Source organism: Leopardus geoffroyi, chromosome E1, assembly GCF_018350155.1.
Source record: "Leopardus geoffroyi isolate Oge1 chromosome E1, O.geoffroyi_Oge1_pat1.0, whole genome shotgun sequence".
NCBI classification, from domain to species: Eukaryota; Metazoa; Chordata; class Mammalia; order Carnivora; family Felidae; genus Leopardus; species Leopardus geoffroyi.
In genome coordinates, this window is record NC_059330.1 from 10,930,082 (window position 1) to 10,953,271 (window position 23,190).

Sequence of the window (23,190 nt, forward strand, 5' to 3'; positions counted from 1 at the left end):
CTGCTTAGGATTCATTCTCTCTCTCTTCCTCCCTCCCTCCCTCCCTCTGCCCCTCCCCTAGCTCATACTCATTCTCTCTTAAAAAAAAAAAAAAAAGTACAAATGACTTGAGTAGACATTTCTCCAAAGAAGCACATGAAAAGACGCTCAACATCATTCATCACCAGGGAAGTACAAATCAAAACAACAACGAGACACCACTTCACACCCACTAGGATGGCTGGAACAGTAACGAAACGGCAAATAAGCGTTGGTCGGGATGTGGAGAGATTGGAATCCTCGTACGTTCCTGGTGAGAATGTGACATGGTGTGGCGGCCCCTCAAAAACGTAAACACAGGGGGCACCTGGGGGGCTTCAGCTTCCAACTTCAGCTCAGGTCATGATCTCACAGTTCGTGAGTCCAAGCCCCGGGTTGGGCTCTGCCCTGGCGGTGTCTGCCTCTCTCCACCCCACCCCTGCTCACACTCTCACTCTCAAAGATAAAGAAACATTTTAAAAAAATGTAAACCTAGAATTACCATACGCCCAGCGCTCAATCCTAGGTATCCATCCAGGAGAAAGGAAACCACGCGTCCACACGGCAACAGGTACACAAATGTTTGCAGCAGTGCTACTCACAACAGCCACTAGGTGGCAACAACCCAAACATCCCTCAATACGTGGATGGCTAAACAGGCTGGAAGAGTAGTCAGCCATAAAACGGAATGAGATCTTGACACAGGCCACAACGTGAAGGAACCCCGAAAACATTGTGTCAAGTGAAAGAAACCAGATGCAAAAGGCCACACAGTGTACGATTCCATTTATATAAAATGTCCAGAAGAGGCATATCCAGAGACAGAAAGCAGATCAGTGGTTGCCAGGGGCTGAGGAGAGAAGGGAATGGAGAGTGATTTCTTAACGGGTCCGGGGTGTCCTTCAGGAGTGATGAGAAAGTTCTGAAACAAGAGAGTGGTGGTCGTTGCACAACACTATGAGGGCGCTAACTGCCAATGAACTGTACACTTTAAAACGATCAGTTCCATGTTCTACGATTTTCACCTTCACAACAACTGAAACCATGTGTATCAGAGAAAAACAAATTACTAAATTAAATCTGATCCAGCACAATGGTTTGAAAAATGGGATCTTATGTTCCAAAACGAGTCACGGTTGACTCCAACTTAATCAAATGGACAAGACTCTGCTGATAAAGACTCTTAACGGAAGCGCTGTGTGGACACAGCACTGGCTGCACTGGACACAACTTCATGTTTTTAGCAATAATGCCAACCTCGTTAATAGACCCAATGTCATTCCTCGTTTACCACGGAAAACTACTTATCGTAATACCTTCGAACCAGCGGCTTATCGTCCGCGAGCTCTCCTCATCCTTCAGTAGCAACGGTCTGCGGGCCCAGGCCAGAGGTAGGTGCCTGTGGCCTCCTTACACACCACAGGGCTTAACAGGGATCCAGTGACCAAAGGCAGGATAATTGCGGGACACAATTTTAAAAGAGCTTTTTTAAAAAGCCTTTCTTCCAACATTTGCTTTTATTCTCTCCCTTTCCCACTTTGTTGGAGATGCTGGCGTAGGAAATCCTCTCAACCCCAAGCCTCTTTAAGTCCTGTATTACCGATTCATCAGTTACTCCAGGTTACACAGAACCCTCAGCACTGCCCTATTTGTAGGCCTCAGTAAAATGTCACCTTTTAACATGTACCAGTAAGTGGCCTCTTGGCTGGATATAATTCTGTTAATAAATTACTGAGTTCTTCTAATAAAAGGCAGTGAACAGTCACAAAGTATATTCACTGGTATTTTAAAGGGCAGATCTGAAGACCGACGAGCGGCTGCCAATCAAGAACTAGGTCAGGCATCTCTACACCTGGAAGTTTCTGACTACTGGTCACATACTGGGATTGAAAAAAAAGATGAAAATACATCATCATTTTTAAAATGGAGTCAGCAGACAATCTTCTAAACTAAAAACCCACAGGGGTGCCTGGGGGGCTCAGTCAGTTAGGCATCCAACTCTTGACTTCAGCTCAGGACATGATCTCACAGTTTGTGAGTTCGAGCCCTACATCAGGCTCTGCACGGACAGTGCAAAGCCTGCTTGGGACTCTCTCTCCCTCTCTCTCTTGTCCCTCCCTGCTTGTGCGCGTGCACTCACTCTCTCTCTCAAAATAAATAAGCTAAAAAAAAAAAAATTAAAAGCCCACAGAATGAAGGGAACCGCTGAGACAGAATCCAGAATGTCCAGGATCCAACTGGGGATGTGATTCTCCACATGGACCCAAGGAGTAGTCATGAGCTCCCACCTACCTTTTGGCCGAGGCTGGAGATTTGGCCACGATCACTGCATTCCTGTAGTCCGGGATCTGTGACAGATTAAGAGGTCAGGGATTACTCCAGAGGCTGTTCACGCCAGCACCTGACAGTCAATAAAAAGGAACATTCCTAGACTCAAAACTGTCATCTGGTCACATGAAAAGTCTTCCAAAAAGAGAAAAAGTTCAAAGTAAATTTCCCCTTTGGAAAATGAAGAAACTCCTACAACCTAGGAAAAAATATGACGGAGGTATGAGCCTCAGAGACTTAAGACAAAAAGTAATGCTAATTGGTGATTAGCTGATATCCAGGGGCCAGTGAATACTGATAATGGGGTATAAAGATGTTTTTATAAAGTCAACAGGAATTCCTCTCATGAATCCCCGTTACGTGCAATTTCACAGTGCAAGGATGATATGCATCCAACCTGAATCCAAGGCAACTGTCACATTCCAAATTAGTACACTCCATACGAATGACTCCCATATCTGAGTCATGGCATTTTGAAGAAACCAATCTGTTAAAGGATAATCAGGATGGTGGGGTTTTTTAAAGATATGAAGAACCCTTAAGAAAATAACTAAAATATCAGTCTACTCTGCAGCCTTTTACTGTTGGAACATTTGAAGTGATTGTAATTGAAGTTATACCCATTATCGACTTCTGAGAGTTTATAAGACAGAACTCTTTTTAAGCTGTGCAGTGATTTATTTCTGACTTCATCCTGGCAACAGTTTCAAATTACGTTCTTGACATTCAGACACTTCGTTAAATGATATTATTTCATTCAATATACCCTCTTTGCTTTTTTTCTCACAACTACGGTATATCAATGAATTTCTATATAAGCATTAATAACATCTAACACCTTGTACAATGCCTAGTACACGGGAAGCACTAAGTAATACTTAGTAAATAAACAGAACACTGATTTATTTGAAGAACGCTCTAATGCAGAAATACCCAGCATAACCACATGGATCGGGTATCTTTATAGGGCAGCCTAATTCGTCCAACACTACCAAGGAGTAAGGGAGCAAAAAATACACATGGCATTTTCCTTATTTTCACTGGAAGTCTTCCTAAACTGTTTTATGGACTTCCTTGTCTCTCACCAAATATCATCAAACAGCGCAAACCCAGCCAAGAGGAGAAGTCACAATGAAGGAAAACAGTTAATAAAGCAAATAAAAGCAGACTTTAAAAGAAAGGACTCTTTAATAAAAACAGGTCTATTTCGGGGATACGTGGCTGGCTCAGTTGGTAGAGCATGAGACTCTTGATCTCAGGGTTGTGAGTTCAAGCCCATATTGGGAGTAAAGTTTGCTTAAAAAAAAAAAAAAAAAAGAAAGAAAGAAAGAAACGAAAACAGGTCTATTTTCTCCCCAGGAGCTACAACAGGAAACCGTACACTTAAAGAACTGGCTGTTAAGAAAAAGAACCAGGGGCGCCTGGGTGGCTCAGTCAGTTAAGTGTCTGACTTCAGCTTAGGTCATGATCTCGCAGTTCATGAGTTCAAGCCCGGCGTTGGGCTCTGGGCTGATGGCTCAGAGCCTGGAGCCTGCTTCAGATTCTGTGTCTCCCACTCTCTCTCTGCCCCTCCCCCGCCTGTGCTCTCTCTCTGTCTCTAAAAAATGAATAAATATTTTTAAAAAATTAAAAAGAAAGAAAAAGAACCAAAAAGAAACCTAGGCAGTGGAAATAAGAAACTCACTAACGGGCTTTTATGGTGGCAGAATGGACACAGATAAACAAGCCTGGGTCTTCAAGCCAAGGGATTTTCCCACAACGCTATATATAACAATGCAAAACTTGAAAAAGACCAAATAACAAAAAGTGAAACAACAGAAACTAGATCCAAAATTTTCAACATCTAACAGTTCCCAAAGGAAAGAATGAGAAAACAGAAGAGATGAGATACTCAAATAATAGGGGGAAAAATGCCCAGAGAATGAAAGAGACCCAGGGAGTATCTAGTGACATGAAAGGAAAAAAGATCTACCCCAGACACATCATGCGGAAGTTTCAAAACCACAGCAGAAAAATGAGACACTGTGGGGGCAATTCCTGCCTGCCCCCAAAAACACACGAGATGTACACTCACACTAAAACTCAAGAAAGGGAAAAATTCAAATCATACAGCACTGTTTTGGTCATTAAACTTGCAAAACTAAGTGCACAGGGAAACAGACACTATCATAGGTACTGTTAGTGAAAGTTACAGCCTTCGGAGAACTGCAAGTTTCATGATATCATATTAAAATATTAAATTTTCATGATATTCAAATATTAAATTTTCAGAAAATCGAGATTTTTGCAATATCTACTAAAGCATTAAAAATGTAGATTACTTTTCTATCAAGCAATTCTACTCCCCAACATTTTTCAAAAAAATATGTAAGTAATCAGAAAGGTTAAGTACAAGAATTTCCAATGCAGCATTATTTAATGATAAATTTTTAAGTAAAATATTTCATCTAAAAGAGTGAAAAATTGGGGCACCTGGGTGGCTCAGTTGGTTTAGTGTCCGACTTCAGCTCAGGTCATGATCTCGTGGTTTGTGGGCTCAAGCCCCGTGTCAGGCTCTGTGCTGACAGCACGGAGCCTGCTTTGGATTCTCTATCTCCATCTCTCTGACCCTCCCCCACTTATGCGCGCTCTCTCTCTCTCTCTCAAAAATAAACATAAAAAAAAAGAAGATAAAACATTCACAGCCCTTTAAAAAAAAAAAAAAAAGGAGGTGAAAAATTAAAACAACCTAATATCCAATCAAGAGGAGGATGGCTGAAAAAACTGTGGCTCATTTAAACTTGTGCTTTAGGGGCGCCTGGGTGGCGCAGTCGGTTAAGCGTCCGACTTCAGCCAGGTCACGATCTCGCGGTCCATGAGTTCGAGCCCCGCGTCGGGCTCTGGGCTGATGGCTCAGAGCCTGGAGCCTGTTTCCGATTCTGTGTCTCCCTCTCTCTCTGCCCCTCCCCCGTTCATGCTCTGTCTCTCTCTGTCCCAAAAATAAATAAACGTTGAAAAAAAAAAAATTTTTTTAAACTTGTGCTTTAAACATTTAAACACGTAGCCATTTGATCTTAACTGAACTCAAAGAAAATGATTCAGTTCTCAGTCACACTAGCCACGTGCAACGACCAGTGGCGACCAAACTAGACAGCAGCTAGAACATTTTCACAATCACAGAAAGTTCTACTGGCCATCACTGATCTAAACTCAGAACTACGATGTAGCAATTATGAATCTTAGCATGGCAAGACCTCCAGACACCAGCGTAGCAATGAAAAGGACAAGTTGCAGAACAAGGCAAACAATATGTTAACTGTTTTTTGTTCTTTGTTTTTTTCCAAAAAAGCACCCACAAATCAACATCTGTAACTATGTATATAGACAAGGAGGCGAATACAAACAGAGAAGTCTGGGAGGACACAGGGCACAAAGCAAGCTGGCAACAAGGGCTACCCCTGCAGAGGAGCCAAGGACCAGGCTGGTGGCCCAGGGAAGCTGGGGGGTGACCAGTATTGTCAGAATTACTATATACACACACATGCGTGTCCCTGTCACTGTCACTGCCACTGTCAACATAAAGTTTCATTTTTCACTTTAGAAGAAAATGACTCTATCAGGCGGAAGGGAAAACATACCCCATATCCAGTTTCCAGCTTCCAAACTCTGTAGTAATTTTCTCCTGAACCACTAAGGGAAAACAACATCAGGGCCACTGTGGAACCACAAAGAATCAAACTGCCCTACACCCCCATACTCCCTTGCTATACACCCCTACCCTGTCCCTGATTTCTCATCCCCTGCCGTATCTCATTTCTGTAAAGAGAGTGGCTGGATTCAAAGACACTAAGAAGAACACTGGGGTCGGGTGGGAGGTCAGGGGGAGGAGGGATGCAACTCAAGAATCCGAAACAGGATAACTCCAGGGGCACCTGGATGGCTCAGTCGGTTAAGCGTCCAACTTGGGCTCAGGTCATGATCTCGTGGTTTGTGCGTTCAAGCCCCGCATCAGGCTCTGTGCTGACAGCTGAGCCTGGAGCCTGCTTTGGATTCTGTGTCTCCCTCTCTCCCTGCCCCTTCCCCACTCTCACTCTGTCTCTTTCTTTCTCTCTCTCTCTCTCAAAAATAAACATTAAAAAATTAAAAAAAAAAAAAAAAAAAGAAGATAACTCTAGAAGTTCCTATTTAAAAATTGATGAGATAGGATGGGATCTCTACATACACCAGAGAAATATACTTGTGGCCCTCCTCTTCATCATTTCCTTAAGAATCCTGGTGCAGACCAATGATCTCTAGAACTATCACCGTAATACCTTGTCATTTTTTAAAAATACGCATTGTATTTAATCAATACCCAAGCCAATTTCAGTCATATTTTAGTATCTCTCTGATTTGGATGTCCTAAACTCAGTAGTGTCTTACAGCTGCTGTCGGCCCCACAGCGGCTGTGGTGTACTTTTCCAGCCCTTCACACATGTGAAGAAGGCCATGGCATTCATTTCAAACAAGCCACAGGCACTGCTGGTTCTATACGGGCCGGGTTTGACTGCCATTGAAAACGTCTCCAGCAAGAGTTCCCTATGATTCGGCATTAAAACGAACAGCGACAGTGCATGCAGAAAGACACAGCACGTAGACAGCAGGGTGTAGATTTCCCATTCGTGGCTCAAGCAGTCATCGCTGGAGGAATGACTGCAAGTGAGTATCTTCCCATAAGGCGATAATGGAATGCTCTGTGGCACCTAACGAAGGAAGACTGTGCACTGCCAGTGAAGCTGGAAAGGACTGAATCTCAAAGGACACCTAACATGCACACCACAACGCGACTGAAGGAAGGAGAACCTGCCAAACTCCCAGGAGAGAGGCCCAAAGCTTCGAGGCAATGAGCATCCAATTATCGGGACTTTCCTTCCAACTCTGGCAGAAAGGGCTTCAATTCCAGTGACGGCTCAAGAGAGAAACATGTGAGCTGTCAGATCGGAAAATGTCAGCATCAGCCTTGCTGAACAGGATCACTGAGGGACACAAAGGCACTGTGTCACACAGCTAATCCGCAGTGTTTCCTTCCTTCCTGATGACCTAAATAATGTAAACCTTAGCCGATGGCATCTTCGATTCGGTAAGATATGGTCAACTAAAACAAGTACGCTGTAAAAGGCAAAAAGAACAGAAGTCCTTTTAAACAGTGAGCTCCCGTAGAGTACTTCATTTTTTTTAAAGTTTATTTATTTTGAGAGAGAGAGAGAGAGAGCATGCATGTGCAATGTGTGAGCAAGGGAGAGGCAGAGAGAGAGAGGGAGAGACAAAATCCCAAGCAGGCTCTGAGCTATCAGCGCAGAACCCAACTTGGGGCTAGATCTCCCAAACCGTGAGATTATGACCTGAGCCAACATCAAGAGTCAGACCCTTGGGACGCCGCCTGGGTGGCTCAAACATCCGACTTGAGCTCAGGTCATGATCTCACAGTTCGTGAGTTCAAGCCCCGCACTGGGCTCTGTGCTGACAGCTCGGAGCCTGGAGCCTGCTTCCGAGTCTGTGTCTTCTTCTCTCTCTCTGCCCCTCCCCCGCTCGTGTTCTGTCTCTCAAAAACAAATGATCGTAAAAAAAAAAAAAATTTTTTTTTTTTTAAAAGTCACTTAACCGACTGAGGCACCCAGGTGCCCCTAAAGTGGTTAATTTTATGTTATGTGAATTTTAACCTCAATGAAAAAAAAAAATCTGAACATGTCTGGTTATGTAGACTCCCTAAAGAAAACTACAGGTTACAAACTGAGATATATGTGAAACAAATACTAACCAATGGCTACAATCAAGAATTAAAAAAGGATGCCTGTGGCACAGAAAGAAACACACAAAACCACTGAGGAAAACACACAAACAAAAGGCATTAAGCACCTTTTCACAGAAAAGGAAATCTACGAAGAGACGCTCGATTTCTTACATCGTCAGAGATCTATCCATCGACGTGACACCGACACGCCAGGCCACAGCCATTCAACAGGCAAAAGTTTTAAATTCCGGTAATGTAAGTATTGAAACAAAGATGGATCCACAGACTACCTGACTCACTGCTGGTCAGAACGGAAAGGCACAACTGCTTTGGGAAAAATTAAACACAGGCCAGGCCATCTAGAGATGAATATAGAATCACGATACACTTGCTTGCACACCACAGGAGACACCGACAAGAGTGCTCACAGGACACAATCACAAGAGCAAAAACCTATGAGTAAACTGTGACAAGGCTGCACAGTGACTATTTCTCAACAGTCAAAATGGATGCACCGTGGGGCGCATGGGTGGCTCAGTCGGTTAAGCGTCCGACTTCAGCTCAGGTCACAATCTCACAGTCCGTGAGTTCGAGCCCCGCGTCAGGCTCTGGGCTGATGGCTCAGAGCCTGGAGCCTGCTTCCAGTTCTGTGTCTCCCTCTCTCTCTGCCCCTCCCCCGTTCATGCTCTGTCTCTCTCTGTCTCAAAAATAAATAAACGTTAAAAAAAAATTAAAAAAAAAAAAAAAAATGGATGCACCGTGACGCATAACATGGATGAGTCTTACTAACGTAACAGCAAGTGAAAACTGCCCCCAAATCACACAATTTGACTCTTTACAAACTTAAAAAAGTGTATTGTTTTTGTCTTTGAATAATACCTGTATGTGTATGTATATATGCGATAAGACCATCTACAAAGGAAGTCAAGAAAACGATGAAGCAAGACTCAGGACAGTGGCTCCCTTGGGCAGGAGGAGGCAGGGGGATGTGACAGAAAAGGACCACATGAGTGGATGTCAGTTATGACGGATCTAGTTTTCTTCCTACGTGGGAGGATCACGGCCGGTGACCACTACAGACAGATGGACAGAGAGATAGGCAGAGCGATGGAAACACAAATGAGGGCCAGGTGCACGCGTGGACCAATGATGACAGTTATTTGACCATGATCACAACTAGTTCAATTCTAGGTACCTGAAGTCCAAAAGAAAACACAATTTAAAGAGCTTAACAAAAGAAACAAACTGCAGATTAAAAATTTGAAAACACAGGGGCACCTGGGTTGGCTCAGTCAGTGAAGCATCCAACTCTCAATTTTGGCTCTGGTCACGATCTCATGGTTCATGGGATCGAGCCCCGTGTCAGGCTCTGTGCCGACAGTGTTGAGCCTGCTTTGGATTCTCTCTCCCTCTCTCTCTGCCCCTTTCCCACTGACGCTCCTTCTCAAAAATAAATAAACTTTAACAACAACAACAAAAAAAGAATTTTAGAATACACTGAATTACATTTATAAAGTAAATCGTGCTTTAAGCAGAATACACCAAGTTTTAATCCTTGACAGGTGGCCCAAGGAAATGGAAATGTATCTTTTCAACCTTAAACAGAATGTTAGAATACAGAAGTATGAGCTAGCCCACCTCTTCTTGAATATACTGCAGTAAAAAGGGAGATGCTCTTAAATTGTCAACAGGAATGTTGAAGAAGCCTTGAATTTCCTTCTGGTGCAAATCCATAGTAATAAGATGAGTTAGACCTTTGGAAACAAAGCAGACACAAACATATGAAGAGCTAAATAACCGGCTGTACTACATGAAATAAGCATATATAAATACTATATATAATAGCATTTAAAAAACTGCTCTCTAATCAAAAAGACTCAGAGTCTCTCTCTCTCTCTCTCTCAGATTTTTTAATTCAATGACACTGTGAGAGAACAGAAAACATAGTGGTCTCTGACCCCTGTCCCTAACAGAGCTCCTAAAACCCTGGTACATTCCTAAGAGAAAAGAGCGCTAGGAGCACCTTCTGTTCTAATGAGGTGGCTGTCTTGTTTTTTTTCAAAATTTTTTTAATGTTTATTTATTTTTGAGAGAGAGAGAGAGAGAGAGAGAGAGAGACAGAGTATGAGTGGGTGAGGGGCAGAGAGAGAGCGAGACACAGAATCCAAAGCAGGCTCCATCCAGGCTCTGAGCTGTCGGCACAGGGCCCGATGCAGGGTTCGAACCCACAAACCATTGAGATCATGACCTGAGCTGAAGTCTCCCTACCAAGCTACTGAGGCGCCCCCTAATGAGGTGACTCTTGGTGGGCTCTTGGAGCTTGGAATTTTCAGCCTTCACCCCATCCCCACCTCCATTCTCCAGAGGCAGGGGGAGGGGCCGGAAATGGAGCAGGCATGAGGAAGCAGAGGTTTCGGGCAGCTGCCAGGCAGGTGAACAGGTGGAGGTGCTGGCAGAGGTCATGGGCTCCGCAGCCCTCCCCACATGTGGGGCCTTGCATCCCCTCCAGCAGAACAATCGCCTGTATTCTTTATCATATGCTTTTCCAATCAAGTGGCAAACAGTAAGTGGGCAGTTTTCCCGAGTTCTGTAAGTTGCTCCCGCAAATAATCAAATCTGAGGATGGGTCCTGGGAGCTTCTGATTCACAGCAGATTGGTCAGAAGCACAGGTGTCTACCTCCAGGTAGACAGTGTCAGAATTTAGTTAGATTGTAGGATACCCAGAGGCGCCTGGGTGGCTCAGTCAGTTAAGCATCTGACTTAGGCTCAAGTCATGATCTCATGGTTTGTGAGTTCCAACCCCACACTGGGCTCTCTGCTGTCAGCATGGAGTCTGCTTCAGATCCTCTGTCCCCCTCTCTTTCTGCCCCTCCCCCGCTCTCTCTCTCTCTCTCTTTCTCAAAAGTAATAAACATTAAAAACAAAAAACAAAAACCGTAGGATACTCAGCTGGTGTCATGGAGAATTGCTAAGTGTAGGGAAAAACCTCTACACATCTGGTGACCAAAAGTGACATCTTCTGCGTGAGTAGTACAAGAGATACACAGGAGAGGAACTGGCTTTTTCCCCATTCAGAAGGGAAAGACTGGGTGGTTTTCTTACACAGAGATACATGATTTTCACATCAATTTATAGTCTTAAAACAGCAAAGGTAATAGTAATGAAGAAACGTCTCTTATAATTGTATTAGAGCAACTTACATCTCCTTGAAGTTTCCTTAAGAGGTACAGCAAAGCCATATTAAGATAAATATTGTCTTAAGATCTTAAGACAAACTGCACAGGCCTGTAACTAGAAGAAACGAAGAACCTTCACCTCCACTGGCTCTTCAAAATGATCATCATACTTGAAATGATCATCAGAAAAGTATAAGGAGGGGCACGTGGGTGGCTCAGTCAGTTAAGCATCCGACTTCGGCTCAGGTCATGGTATCACAGTTTGTGAGTTCAAGCCCCACGTCACGCTCTGTGCTGACAGCTCAGAGCCTGGAGCCTGCTTCGGATTCTATGTCTCCCTCTCTCTGCCCCTCCCCTGCTTGTGCTCGGTCTCTCTCAAAAATTAACAAACAGTTAAAAAATTTAAAAAAAGAAAGAAAGAAAGAAAGAAAGAAAGAAAGAAAGAAAGAAAGAAAGAAAGAAAGAAAGAAAGAAAGAAAGAAAGAAAGAAAAGTAGAAGGAAAATCTAATTGGAAAAGTTTTAAAAGCCAAACATGACCCAAAAACCAGGAAAGTCAACGTGGTGGCCCATCCAGGATCAAGGCCAGAAGAGAAGACCAGCATCTTTTCGCAAGGCTCAGTGAGCCAGCCTGCTCCCTTCAGCCAGCTTTGAAAACTCTGAAAACCGACTTTTCAGTAGGTTGTACCTCTGAAGTTGCTGGGGTTCAAGTTTCACCAAGTTATGGTTTGTTTTGTTTCTTTGCCTTCTCTGGAATGCTACAGTAGAAAATTTATTCCATAGTAAGTGACTGTGTTCAAACACAGTGATGTGGGAATATTTTAATCCTTCCCTCTCTGTGCCAATGCTCCAGGATATGTGGCTTCTACGATCATACACACGCATGCACGTGCCCACACAGGCATGTGCACAACTCTGAAGGTTATTCAGAAACAAGGCGGAGACAATTAGGAGGTTACCTGAAAAGGCGCAACACAAATTACCACATATGGTTTGCAAAATATGCCAATCTGTGCTGCGAAGAGGCTAAAGGAAGTTGTTGCTGTTAAAATGCTCGGTTCCAAATGCCTTTTCCCCTTCAAAAATGATTTAAATGTGAATGTAACTTGTTGCTTCAAGGTCATTTTTTAAACAAAGAAATTAGGAAAAAATAAGTCATTCTCCTTAATTCTGTGTTTCAGGGAGTTGGGAACAGGAGAGAATTCTCTGCACTGCTTTCTCGTTATACATAAGCTGTCTTTAAAAACGGTCTTCCTGGGGCGCTGGGTGGCTCAATCAGTTAAGCATCTGACTTCAGCTCAGCTCATGATCTCATGGTCCATGGGCTCAGGCCCTGCGCGGGGCTCTGTACTGACAGCTAGAGCTTGGAGCCTACTTCAGATTCTGCGTCTCCCTCTCCCTCTGCCCCTCCCCCACTTGTACTCGGTCTCTCTCAAAAATAAATAAAATACGTTAAAAAACAAAAAAAACAATAAAGAAAAAGGTCTTTCACTCTGTTTAGCATTCGCATTTAGTTAAAACAAGGCTTTACAATTTCTAAGGTAAAAATAAACTTCCCGGGCCCCGCTAAGTATCAAATAAATATCTGCCATTCTTACCCGCTTTGCACATCATCGAAGCCAGCAGTTTAGAAACAATGGAGCCTCTTTTTCTCATCTTGCACTGTTTGCTGTAAGGAAAGTAGGGAATCACGCCGATGATGCTTTTGGCACAGGAGGTCTTACACGCGTACACCATAATCAGGAGCTCCATGATGGTGGTGTTTACATCCCTGTGTTCCGAGAGAGAGAGAGAAAGAGAGAGAGAGAGAGAGAGAGAGTGTGTCCCAGCAAGGAACGTGAGACGCCTGTTCCAACAAGATGTCAGCAGCGTGCTACTCCTGTCTCTACCAAGTCTCAAGGCTCGAGACGCAGAAGAGGAACTAACATGTCCCACATTCCCTCCCAGCCCATGACACTACTTCCTTTCTTCCTAAAAATAGCAGTCAGAAGAGCGAGCTTCCATGGGCTCCCACCGACACACGTATCTGCACCTACAAGTCTGCCCGCCCTCCGCCCTCAGTCAGGGACACACTTTCCACACCGAAGTTACTCTGAAATGAGCCCTCCAGATGGCCCACTAACCACCCCTACTCCACAGGACTCCAGTGATCCTCCCTCTCTTGCCTCCGTCATCAGTTTGGTTTGGCCCCCCCACCAGACTGTACCCATCGGACTATAAACATTCTGTTGTCACATTAAAAACAACTAGTGGGGCGCCTGGGTGGCTCAGTCGGGTAAGCATCCGACTTCGGCTCAAGTCATGATCTCACGATTCGTGGGTTCGAGCCCCACATCGGGCTCTGTGCCGACAGCTCAGAGCCTGGAGCCTGTTTCGGATTCTGTGTCTCCCTCTCTCTCTGCCACTCCCCCACTCGCGCTCTGTCTCCCTCTATCTCAAAAATAAATGAACATTAAAAAAAAAATTTTTTTTTAAACTAGTGGCCATTTTTCCCACTGCCCCCGAACTTCTTTGCTCCCCTGTGTGTATGTCTCAAGGGAGCTGTCTACACTGCTATCATCAGCTCACCTCCATTCACTCTCTCCCAACACGTTCCAATCCAGGTCATCAACGACCTCCACATAGCCAGATCCAAGGTCAATTCTTCTCCTCCTCTCACCTCAACTCCCCGGGCTGCTCACCCTGCTTGACCCACTTGGCTTCTAGGACTTCCTCCTGTGCTGCCCCACTTGGCTTCCTGTGCCGGTTCTCCTCTCCCCACCTTCCTGCCTAATGCCCATTCATTTGCCCTCTCCTGCAACCTCGCCTCACCCGCTGGGCTCCTCATCGAGTTTCATGGCTTTCTAGATGCCGGACACTCAAGGTCACACCCCCCGCCCCGAATGTGAAAGAGTAGGAGGAGAGGACCCGACAGGGAGTACAGAGTTACACCAAGAACCCCGAATCATGCGTGCGGGAGCACTTGTCTCCTGTGAGCTGCTGACAGGCTGGCCAGCGCTAACCTCTGATAATGAACTTGTCTGAGTGACTGCAGAAGTTGAGCTACTGGACAGCATTGCCTCCATTTAAAATTTTTCTAATACTTTAGTGCCCATCATTAGCCTGTACTAAAATGAAACAGAAGATGTACTGACGACATCAGATCTCAACGTTAACTATCTGGCAAAGACCACAACGGTCAGGCTTCCAGCAACCTGGCAAGACTAAGAACCGCGGAGCTCGCACAAGCCTACAGCGCAGCTCGGAACGATGCAGGATGAGACGCGCAGGTGATTTTCACTACAGGAAGAAGAAACTAAAAAGGCGGGGGGCAAAATGATAAGAGTGTTGAAATAAACCAAAACACAGGAAAGGAATGCAAGGACCTGGAGACGGGAAGGATTACACGAGTCCCCCTCTGAAGCCCTGAATTCTAAGTCCGATTTGGCTTTCCATGCCCACTTCTCCCCTGTGTGACGCGAGCACCTCCGTGCACTTCTCCAAAATGGAGTCACACGTGTCTCTGAGGAGGTAACAGCACCCCACACACGCAGGAGCCAGAAGCGACGGAAGTCGTCCTGTGCTCTGCGCTTTCCCCACCCCGATGCCGGAAGGTGAAGGGCAAGGGGTGCCCACAGGGGAGTTCTCCATCAGCACCCTGGCCCTTTGGCATGCCAGGCAGAGAGGCCACAAGAACTCAGTGCCCCCAGCCCCGCCCAGGTCTGCCGAGGACACTACGTGGCAGAGGGATCGAAACAAGCGGCCCCCGCCCTTCTCCACGGCACACATGCTCCCAGGAAGGCATGGGACGCGACGACAGGTCCCCTTCAACTGTTCTTCCCAGAGGAGCCAGGGGGCTACGAGACTTCATCCAGATGAACCAAGGACCAGGATAGATGTTCAACATTCGGTGGAAGTATGTGTGTTGCGAGGCTAAATTCTCCCGAGACCAGGCTTTCTTTGGTATTTTTTACACATATAAACACAAATCTAACATGCAGCAAAATTTAGCATCTCTAAGCTCAAAAACGGTACACCCTATATAAACTGATTTTCAGACATTATTAAAAGCCACTTTGAGGTGAAGAACTTTCATACACAGAGGCATTCGGGGGCGTCCGTGGACAGTGCAGCATTTGATCAAAAAACGATGCAGAGCACCTCGCCGCACAGACAACTCCACACCCACCTTACACATCTGTGGCCTCGACAACTTTCCAAACACACACATACGTATGTCAAACGTCACACACCAGACAGGAATACGTCCTTCAATACGTTATTTTACCTTCTCAGTTCATTTAATCTACGTGATAATAAGTGGTGATCATTTTTCAATGACCTGCAGTCAAAGCTTTAAGAAGCCCAAGTAAGTAAACCCCTCTCCCCCTGCCTTTTTTGGGGGGACCAGAAGAGCTTCCCTGCAAGTTGTATAAGATTCCCACTACTGAGAGGCAACGTCATAGGTCCTATTCTCGTTAAGAGCCTCTGCTCCAGTACCTGGTTACTTCCACCCTTCGAGAACCCTGAAAGAACACCTGAAAGTCAGCAGTTATGTCAGAAAAATTAGCAGAATAAGACATACCGATTTTAAAATGGTCATAATTCTTCCTGTCTAGTCAGCTCTTATGATTCCCAGCACTCTTGCCCAGAAAGAAACCCAGAGAGACCCCCGTGTCTGTTGGCTAAGGACTCACTTGGAGACAGTCTGGATGATGAAAACATCCTTTCCCCTCACGGATTCTTGAATCTGTACTCTTGTTTCTGGCAGGAAGAGGAAAAAAAGAGGCGGTGGCGAAGATGGCATATAATTTAAAATTTTGAAAATGCACAAAAAAGTCTGCCTCATCCCCAGTGTCACAAAATGTGGAGAATGGAACTGTTAAAAACATTCACAAGGCTTTTGGTGCTGTAAATGATAGCGAACCCACTGGCATCAATCACCCTTTTTAAACATGTCAACGTTACAGTTCGTGCTACTGAGAGAATTCCAAATGAAGAATGGGGCATTCTTCAAAGTATCACACGAAGAAAAGAAATGTCCTGGATGAGAAGAAACTAAAGAGATACAGAAAACACATCCCTTGAGGGGCGCCTGGGTGACTCAGTCGGTTGAGCATCCGACTTTGAGCTCAGGTCATGATCTCACGTGAGTTCTCTCATGAGTTCTCGCCCCACATCCGGCTGGCTGCTGTCAGCATGGAGCCCACTGTGGGTCCTTTGTCCCCTTCTCTCTGCCCCTCCCTGCTCATGTGCTCTCTCTCTCTCTCTCTCTCTCAAAAATAACATTAAAAAAAAAAAAAAAAACAAAACAGAAAAACAACAGTGAAAAAGAAAACACATTGCTTGAGCCAAGAATCCCGGTTTGGGAAAAAAAAAAAAAAAACCCTAATAGCTGTAAAAGGCTCTCCAGGACAACAAGGGAACTCTGAATATTGGCGAGATATTACATAATTAGAGAATGGTCATTTATTTCTTTAAACTAGACAACGTATTCATGCAGAACAAAGTCCTTTTCCTCGGGAGGGGCACAGCCAAGCATTCAGAGCTTTAAGTGACCTGATGCGGCAACTTACTTTCAAAAGGTTGCACGCATTCATATTCATGTCGCAAAATGTAAGCTGTTGAGTCCACGGCAGACATACACGTGGGATATTCACAGCTCTAGTCTCTTAACTTTTTTACAGGTCCAAACATTTTTGTTAAAAATGTTGGGAAAAAACAGGGGCGCCTGGGTGGCGCAGTCGGTTGAGCGTCCGACTTCAGCCAGGTCACGATCTCGCGGTCCGGGAGTTCGAGCCCCGCGTCGGGCTCTGGGCTGACGGCTCAGAGCCTGGAGCCTGTTTCTGATTCTGTGTCTCCCTCTCTCTCTCTGCCCCTCCCCCGTTCATGCTCTGTCTCTCTCTGTCCCAAAAATAAATAAACGTTGAAAAAAAAAAAAATTTTTTTTTAAAATGTTGGGAAAAAACAGAATATGTGTTTACAAAGGAATATACAGTACCAAGGAAAGAAAATGAACTTTAGGGTCGGGGAGAGCTGGGTTTGAATCCTGACTCTGTCACTTCGGGGACTTGGGGACTTTGTAGCTAACATCACCCCTGAACACAGTGCTTCAGTCCCTGGTAACAGCGAGGAATCCACAAACGTCAGTTCCAGCCTTCCTTCCCGATAGACACCAAGTATTCTCCCCACCCTCAGGCAGGAACCCAGAGGGCAGATGAACTTTCCTCCTGGGACGAGACTCCCACCACCAGCTCTCCCTAACCCTCCCTTCCAGGCTACACAAAGGGCATCACGCAATCTGCTTTAGCAGCAGACCCTTCTCCAAACTCTCCCTGCGTATTTTCTTCAATTACACATTTTTCCCACCGAAGCCACATGGGGGATCTTGGGAGACAGGAAAAAGGTGGCAGTGATGGTAGAAATAAATAGGGGGGAAACAAATTTGTGCCTTTTCATCAAAGCGTCTTGTAAGTTCTCCCAATATTTAGGTAACTGCCAAAATCCTACAGTGGAAAAGGACAGGGAACCAGTGTTTCCCGAGCACCTACTACGCACCAAGAAGTGCGAAGGCACACAAATTATCCCATTAAATCCTCAAAGCAGCACAAATCATTCGCAGTTTAGAAAAATCAAATAACTCGCCAAGGATAAGTCATCTGACCCTCGGGTCCTGGTAAGCTGTCCATCATTCCTGCTAGGATAGTTTCAAATATCTACCATTTCTACAGAAATTACAAACAGTAACTAACATGTGAACAAGTGCACAATGTGGGGTGTTTATGTAATGACGGAAATCAATTAACAAAAGCATCTCCTAACGGCAACTTATGGGGAATAAAGAATGGCAACCGGTTAACACCGTGGCCACACAGGGCTTTCTCATCCCACCTAAGGGGACACAGATTCACACAACTGCTGAGCTAGATTTCCATTCGGTGGGCCAGCTGCGTGCATGGCTGCAGTCTTTACTGAATGAGGTCTGAGAACTGGAGTTCAAGCCCCCAGATGGTCTACGTCCAGTTGGTATTCGCCACCTTGCCCGCTGGACTTCCCGCAGGCGGAAATAACTGGCCGCTGGGTCCAACTATTTTAAGAGCAGAGGATGAAGGACAGAGCCAGAACGTCACATTCCACAAAAAGATCAATATCACACGCATGTCTGAGATACTCACCTCTGTTAGGTTCCTGGTAAACCTGCACTTTGCCCATCTCCACCCCCAGCCGCCTAGGGAAGAGAAAAGGGGGAAAAAGCTGAAAAGGTAATAGAAATAAAATCGACTCAACATCTTTACTATTTAAGGATGATTCATAAATTGATTAAAAATGAGACAAAGCGAAATAAAACAGAGGCACTCTTACCATAAAATTTAAAGTGGATACGATACTGTCTGTCGATCCGTTACCTAACCCCCACCCCACGCCTCCCCAAGAAGGCCTCCGGAGGCCAGCTTAGCCTGATCGAGCCTGTCCCTGGGCTACACCAACCCCTCCTGCCTTTGAACCTTCTGTTCCCTCTGCCTGGAGGGTTTCTCAATTCTCATACCATCCCCTGGGCTTAAAAGGCACCTGAGCTAAAATAGAACAACCTGCACAAACCTTTCCCTTCATCCCGTTTTCTTCACACTATCACCACCTGAAATTCTCGTTTGTTTTGTTGACTTTCTTCTCGTCTGGCTCCCCTACTACATAGAAGAAGAAAGGATCCTGACTGTTGGGTTCACTGTTAATCCCCAATATCTAGATCAAGGTCTAATACATAGTAGGGGGTTCAAACTTTATTTAATAAATAACTAAAACTAGACTGAACTACAATCTATGCAAACTATGTTCATACAGAATACACTTCATTGCTCTTCATACGCAAGTAATTCTCCACGTATGCGGCACCTAACACAATCCCTGGCACTTATAAAGACTCGATAAATATCTGCCGAACGAACGTGTAGGGAGTTACGACAGTTCACAAAAAAAGTTAGCCCTTAATATACAGACGATACACAGACCAACTACAAAACATCTGTTCTCAAGTTTAACAATCAGTGCTATTCCGATAGTCAAATTTAAAACGTGACATAATGAGGGCGCCTGTGACTGGAAAAAATGAAGAACCTTCACCTCCATTGGCTCCTCGAAATGATCATCATACTTGAAGTGATCATCAGAAAAGTATAAGGAGGGGAGCCTGGGGGGCTCAGTCAGCTAAGCATCTGACTTCAGCTCAGGTCATGATCTCACGGGTTGTGAGTTCGAGGCTGCATCAGGCTCTGTGCTGACAGCTCAGACCCTGGAGCCTGCTTCCGATTCTGTGTCTGCCTCTGCCTCTCTCTCTCTCAAAAATAAACATAAAAAAATTTTTCTTACAGCATGACATACTGAATATGGATTTTAATGGCACGAAGTACTCACTCAGCAATTTTCTTTGAAAGCTCCATACACGAGGAGTTAGAATTTGCTGAAAACAACACCAGACCTCCTTTCGTTATGTTCATCTTGGTTTCTAATTCAGGTGGCGCCACACAAAACATCAAAACCTTCTTGGTTTTCCAATTCTCAGAGCCTAGGAGGATCAAAAGTATATTAAGAACCACCACAGAATATGAAATTCACCTGAATGAACTTTTTTTTTTTTTTTTTTTTTTTTACTAGCAAATGACTTAAGCTGAAGGAAATTAGTTTTCGCCATGATGGAGTCTTTTATATTAAATATATGTATGGACAAATAAAAAGTTCATTTGGATTTCAGGGTTCTGGATTTATGGAAAAATGTTACTGCATGATTTAATTAGTTTTCATGACCACTGGGAACAAACGATAAACTTACAAGAAAGGCGGAGCTGAAGAGCTCAGTGTTTTACTGTTTGCTGCTTAAAGTCAATTATGGACAACCTCCTTTTATTCTCTGACAACAAAATTCCTCCTGGATTAACACACAGAAAAATGGCAGAGCCATTAGCAAGGACATGGACTGATCGATCCTTCAATGACGAATAAATAGCCCATCTGTGCCCAGCTTTTCCTATAATAACTATTTACCCCCAAACCTCCCCCTTGGCTGCCAGCTGCCTCTCTGATGCCCTGAGTCATGTCTAAGCTGGACCTTGGCATCTAAGTTTTTCTGAACTGGAACACAAGGCTGAGACCAAATAATAACCCCAAAGGGAAGGAAAGCAACCACCCAACTGACAGGCAGCAGGGCACAAACAGAAAAACCCCTGGCCCGAGAGTCATCAGAGCCGAGGTGGTAATCCCACGGGCCGTTCATGTGCTCCTCCACTCTCTGGGCTGCGTCCTTATCACCCAAGGAAGGTGCAGGACTAGATGCCGTAGCAATAACCTAGCAGGCCACGGGGCGGGGGGACCTTCCCGGCGAGCCCACTGCATTTCCTCGGTTGATGGCTCCAGGAAGATTACAAAGGGACCGAAGCCAAGCAGATCTTTCTTGTTACTCTTAAATTTTAATTACACTGGTACACACACACATTCTCCTCGTGAGGAACTGAAACTTGATGTTTAGGCTAACATCACTAGCACCAATCCCAGGCTCCTTCCCACCCACGTCCCCAGGAACGGACAATTCTTATCAGTTCGATACGGCCACCACCTGACCTGTACCCATTCACACGCGACCCCCGCCTCATAAAAAAATATGTACAAAAATACCTTTCTAATGTAAAAAAATCATTGTGCAAATTTATCTATAATCTTTTTTGTTAAACGATGTATTTTGACAACCCAGGGGTTGTATATTTACAAAATATACTTTTGAAGTGCTTCGAGTACTCCATGGTGCGGAGACGGAACATGTAGCGGGTCACCATCCTAAACAGGGCTCCTAGCGCACGTGTGCGCGTCTCTGCTGTAATTCCAAGAACCGCTGGGTCCTTGGGGCAGGGCAATTTATAGGTACGGACGCACCAGTAGGCTAGGAGAGCACATTTCCCCAGAGTGCCTCTTACGGGGCATCCCGTGATGGGAAAAATGGAGCACTACAATGAAAACTGACCTACAGACTATGAATTCCAAACACAAACACATGCACAAATGACCAAAGCCCTAAGGAGACCAACGAGGATACCTACGATGGAAAGTGGCTCGGGAGCAGGGATCAGCCAACTACAGCCCACGGGCCAAACCAGATCCCTCCAAATGCTCGTTCTGTACATAAAATCGTATTGGAACACAGCCATGCTCACTGCCTACAAACTGTCTATGGATCCAATGATAGAGTTGAGTACAGGCCATACAGCTGAAAACACTGATCATCTGGGCCTCCACAGAAAGTCTGCTGATACCTGCTTTAGGGCAGTGTGGGCCAGAGTGGCTGGTGCAGATGAAAAAAAGAATGTATTTAGTCATCAATACTCAAAGTTGGAAGAGATCTTAAGTATCTTCCAACACCATCTCTCAACCAATGCTATGTCTGTCTTTAGGAACAGATGGCACAGGTCTGGAGACGGAAACAATAAAAACTCATTCTCCTGTAGTTACAAATACAGGCTTTGGAGTCAAATTCACGACTGCATCTGGGCTCAACTCACCGCAAGGTTCTGTATGAATGAGTCTCTCTTAGCCTTAGGGTAAAGTGACCTTACAGGGTTGCTGTACAATTAATTTCTGTACAGCACTTAACACAGTGTGCCACACAGAGGATCTGCTTGGTGAATGGAAGCTAGCTACACTGGTATCCACTTTCAAGGTTTTGGTTTTCTACTGAACAAGTGTGGTTACATGCATATGTTGGCCATCTTGTTACGTTCCCCAAACCTCAAATAAGAAGCTTCTTGAGGTACCACAGTGTTCTTGAGAGGACATGGAACACTCTGAACGAAAGCATCTGAGGGTAGAAAGAGCTCTGAGAGATAACCAGGCCCATCTACGGGACTCCCGCCAAGAAGCCACTCCGGGTGCCTGAAGAGCTCGAGCCCAAGGCCCATATCCTAGGGGCCCATCATTCCAAATTCTTCCTTAGAACACGCTAAACTTCCTCTCCCTGCCCTCAACACCTCCTGGTCTTTGCCCTTTCCTTGATAATTTACAGGAAACATCAAATTCCTTTTCCACTGGGCAGTGCTCAACCTATCTCAAGATGGCCCTCTTGCCTCTGTGCCTTCTCTTCCCCAGGATACTTCCTGCAGCCTTTCGTTACTGGCCCCAGTTTGAACGCCCTTCACCGCTGACTGTGGTCCCTTACGTCCTAAGTCTTCGGACATCAGGTTTCTATAACCAAAACCCACCACCGTCAAAATGGCACAGGTAGGGGCATCCATTTGGAACTGGTTATCGACAGTCATATTCTGCGCCTACTTACTGCACAAGATGTTCAAACTTAAGGGCTGTTGCTAGCTTGGGTTCTCCTTTTCCCTACTGGAAATTCAAGTTGTACTCTTTACCAAGCTTCAAAAAAGTGAGTTTTAGAGATTATCCTCAGAAACACAATCACCAGGATGGGGCCTGGCAGAAGGCTCATTACCACAAAGCTTTAGCGTGAAATGGAAAGTGAAGAGAGCACTCCCATTCTCCCTGCTCCGCAACCCTGTAAACTACAGCTGCTTTTACATTCACCCTAAATTTACCCCACAATGTGTGAGAATTATTTATAACGCAGATGAAAACACGTCCTTTTCCGAGGCTCTCAGTACCTTTCCAAAAGCAAACCCTACTCCTCTCTGAATGAGACTGGACAATCTATGAAGTCTCCTGAATGAATCCACACTGAAAGACCACTCGCTTTGGATGTTGCCAGCAGTCCTTCCAAAACCACTTTTCCGCATTTCAGATGAGGAAGGCTTGCCTTAAAGTGTGATGCTTTCCCTCCAAAGCATCCGCTGCAAACACCTCCTATCTAAAGACACCAGAGTAAGCGTGCCCGGGCTTGCCTTCCGTGGTTACTAGCGACCCGTTCTTGGGTAGGTGGCTTGGCCCTTCCCTTCCTGACAAC

General features: G+C 45.1%; 1 protein-coding gene across 4 annotated transcripts in view; it reads right to left on the minus strand.

Moving 5' to 3' along the window:
- The window catches only part of PRPSAP2 (phosphoribosyl pyrophosphate synthetase associated protein 2), a 48,616-nt gene that overhangs the window by 23,538 nt on the left and 1,888 nt on the right, over window positions 1-23,190 (minus strand). For 3 of the 4 annotated variants that reach the window (XR_006714742.1, XM_045487570.1, XM_045487568.1), the window contains exons 2-8: window positions 20,074-20,169; window positions 19,659-19,809; window positions 18,425-18,477; window positions 15,947-16,013; window positions 12,869-13,041; window positions 9,734-9,849; window positions 2,311-2,366 (exon numbers count right to left, since the gene is read on the minus strand). Coding sequence is in view for 3 of the 4 variants with exons in the window: in XM_045487570.1 (XP_045343526.1) it covers window positions 2,311-2,366; window positions 9,734-9,849; window positions 12,869-13,041; window positions 15,947-16,013; window positions 18,425-18,477; window positions 19,659-19,777 (584 nt within the window). In the remaining variant the exon portion in view is untranslated. The remainder of the gene's footprint in view (window positions 1-2,310; window positions 2,367-9,733; window positions 9,850-12,868; window positions 13,042-15,946; window positions 16,014-18,424; window positions 18,478-19,658; window positions 19,810-20,073; window positions 20,170-23,190) is intronic. The other variant, XM_045487569.1, reaches the window with a different exon arrangement.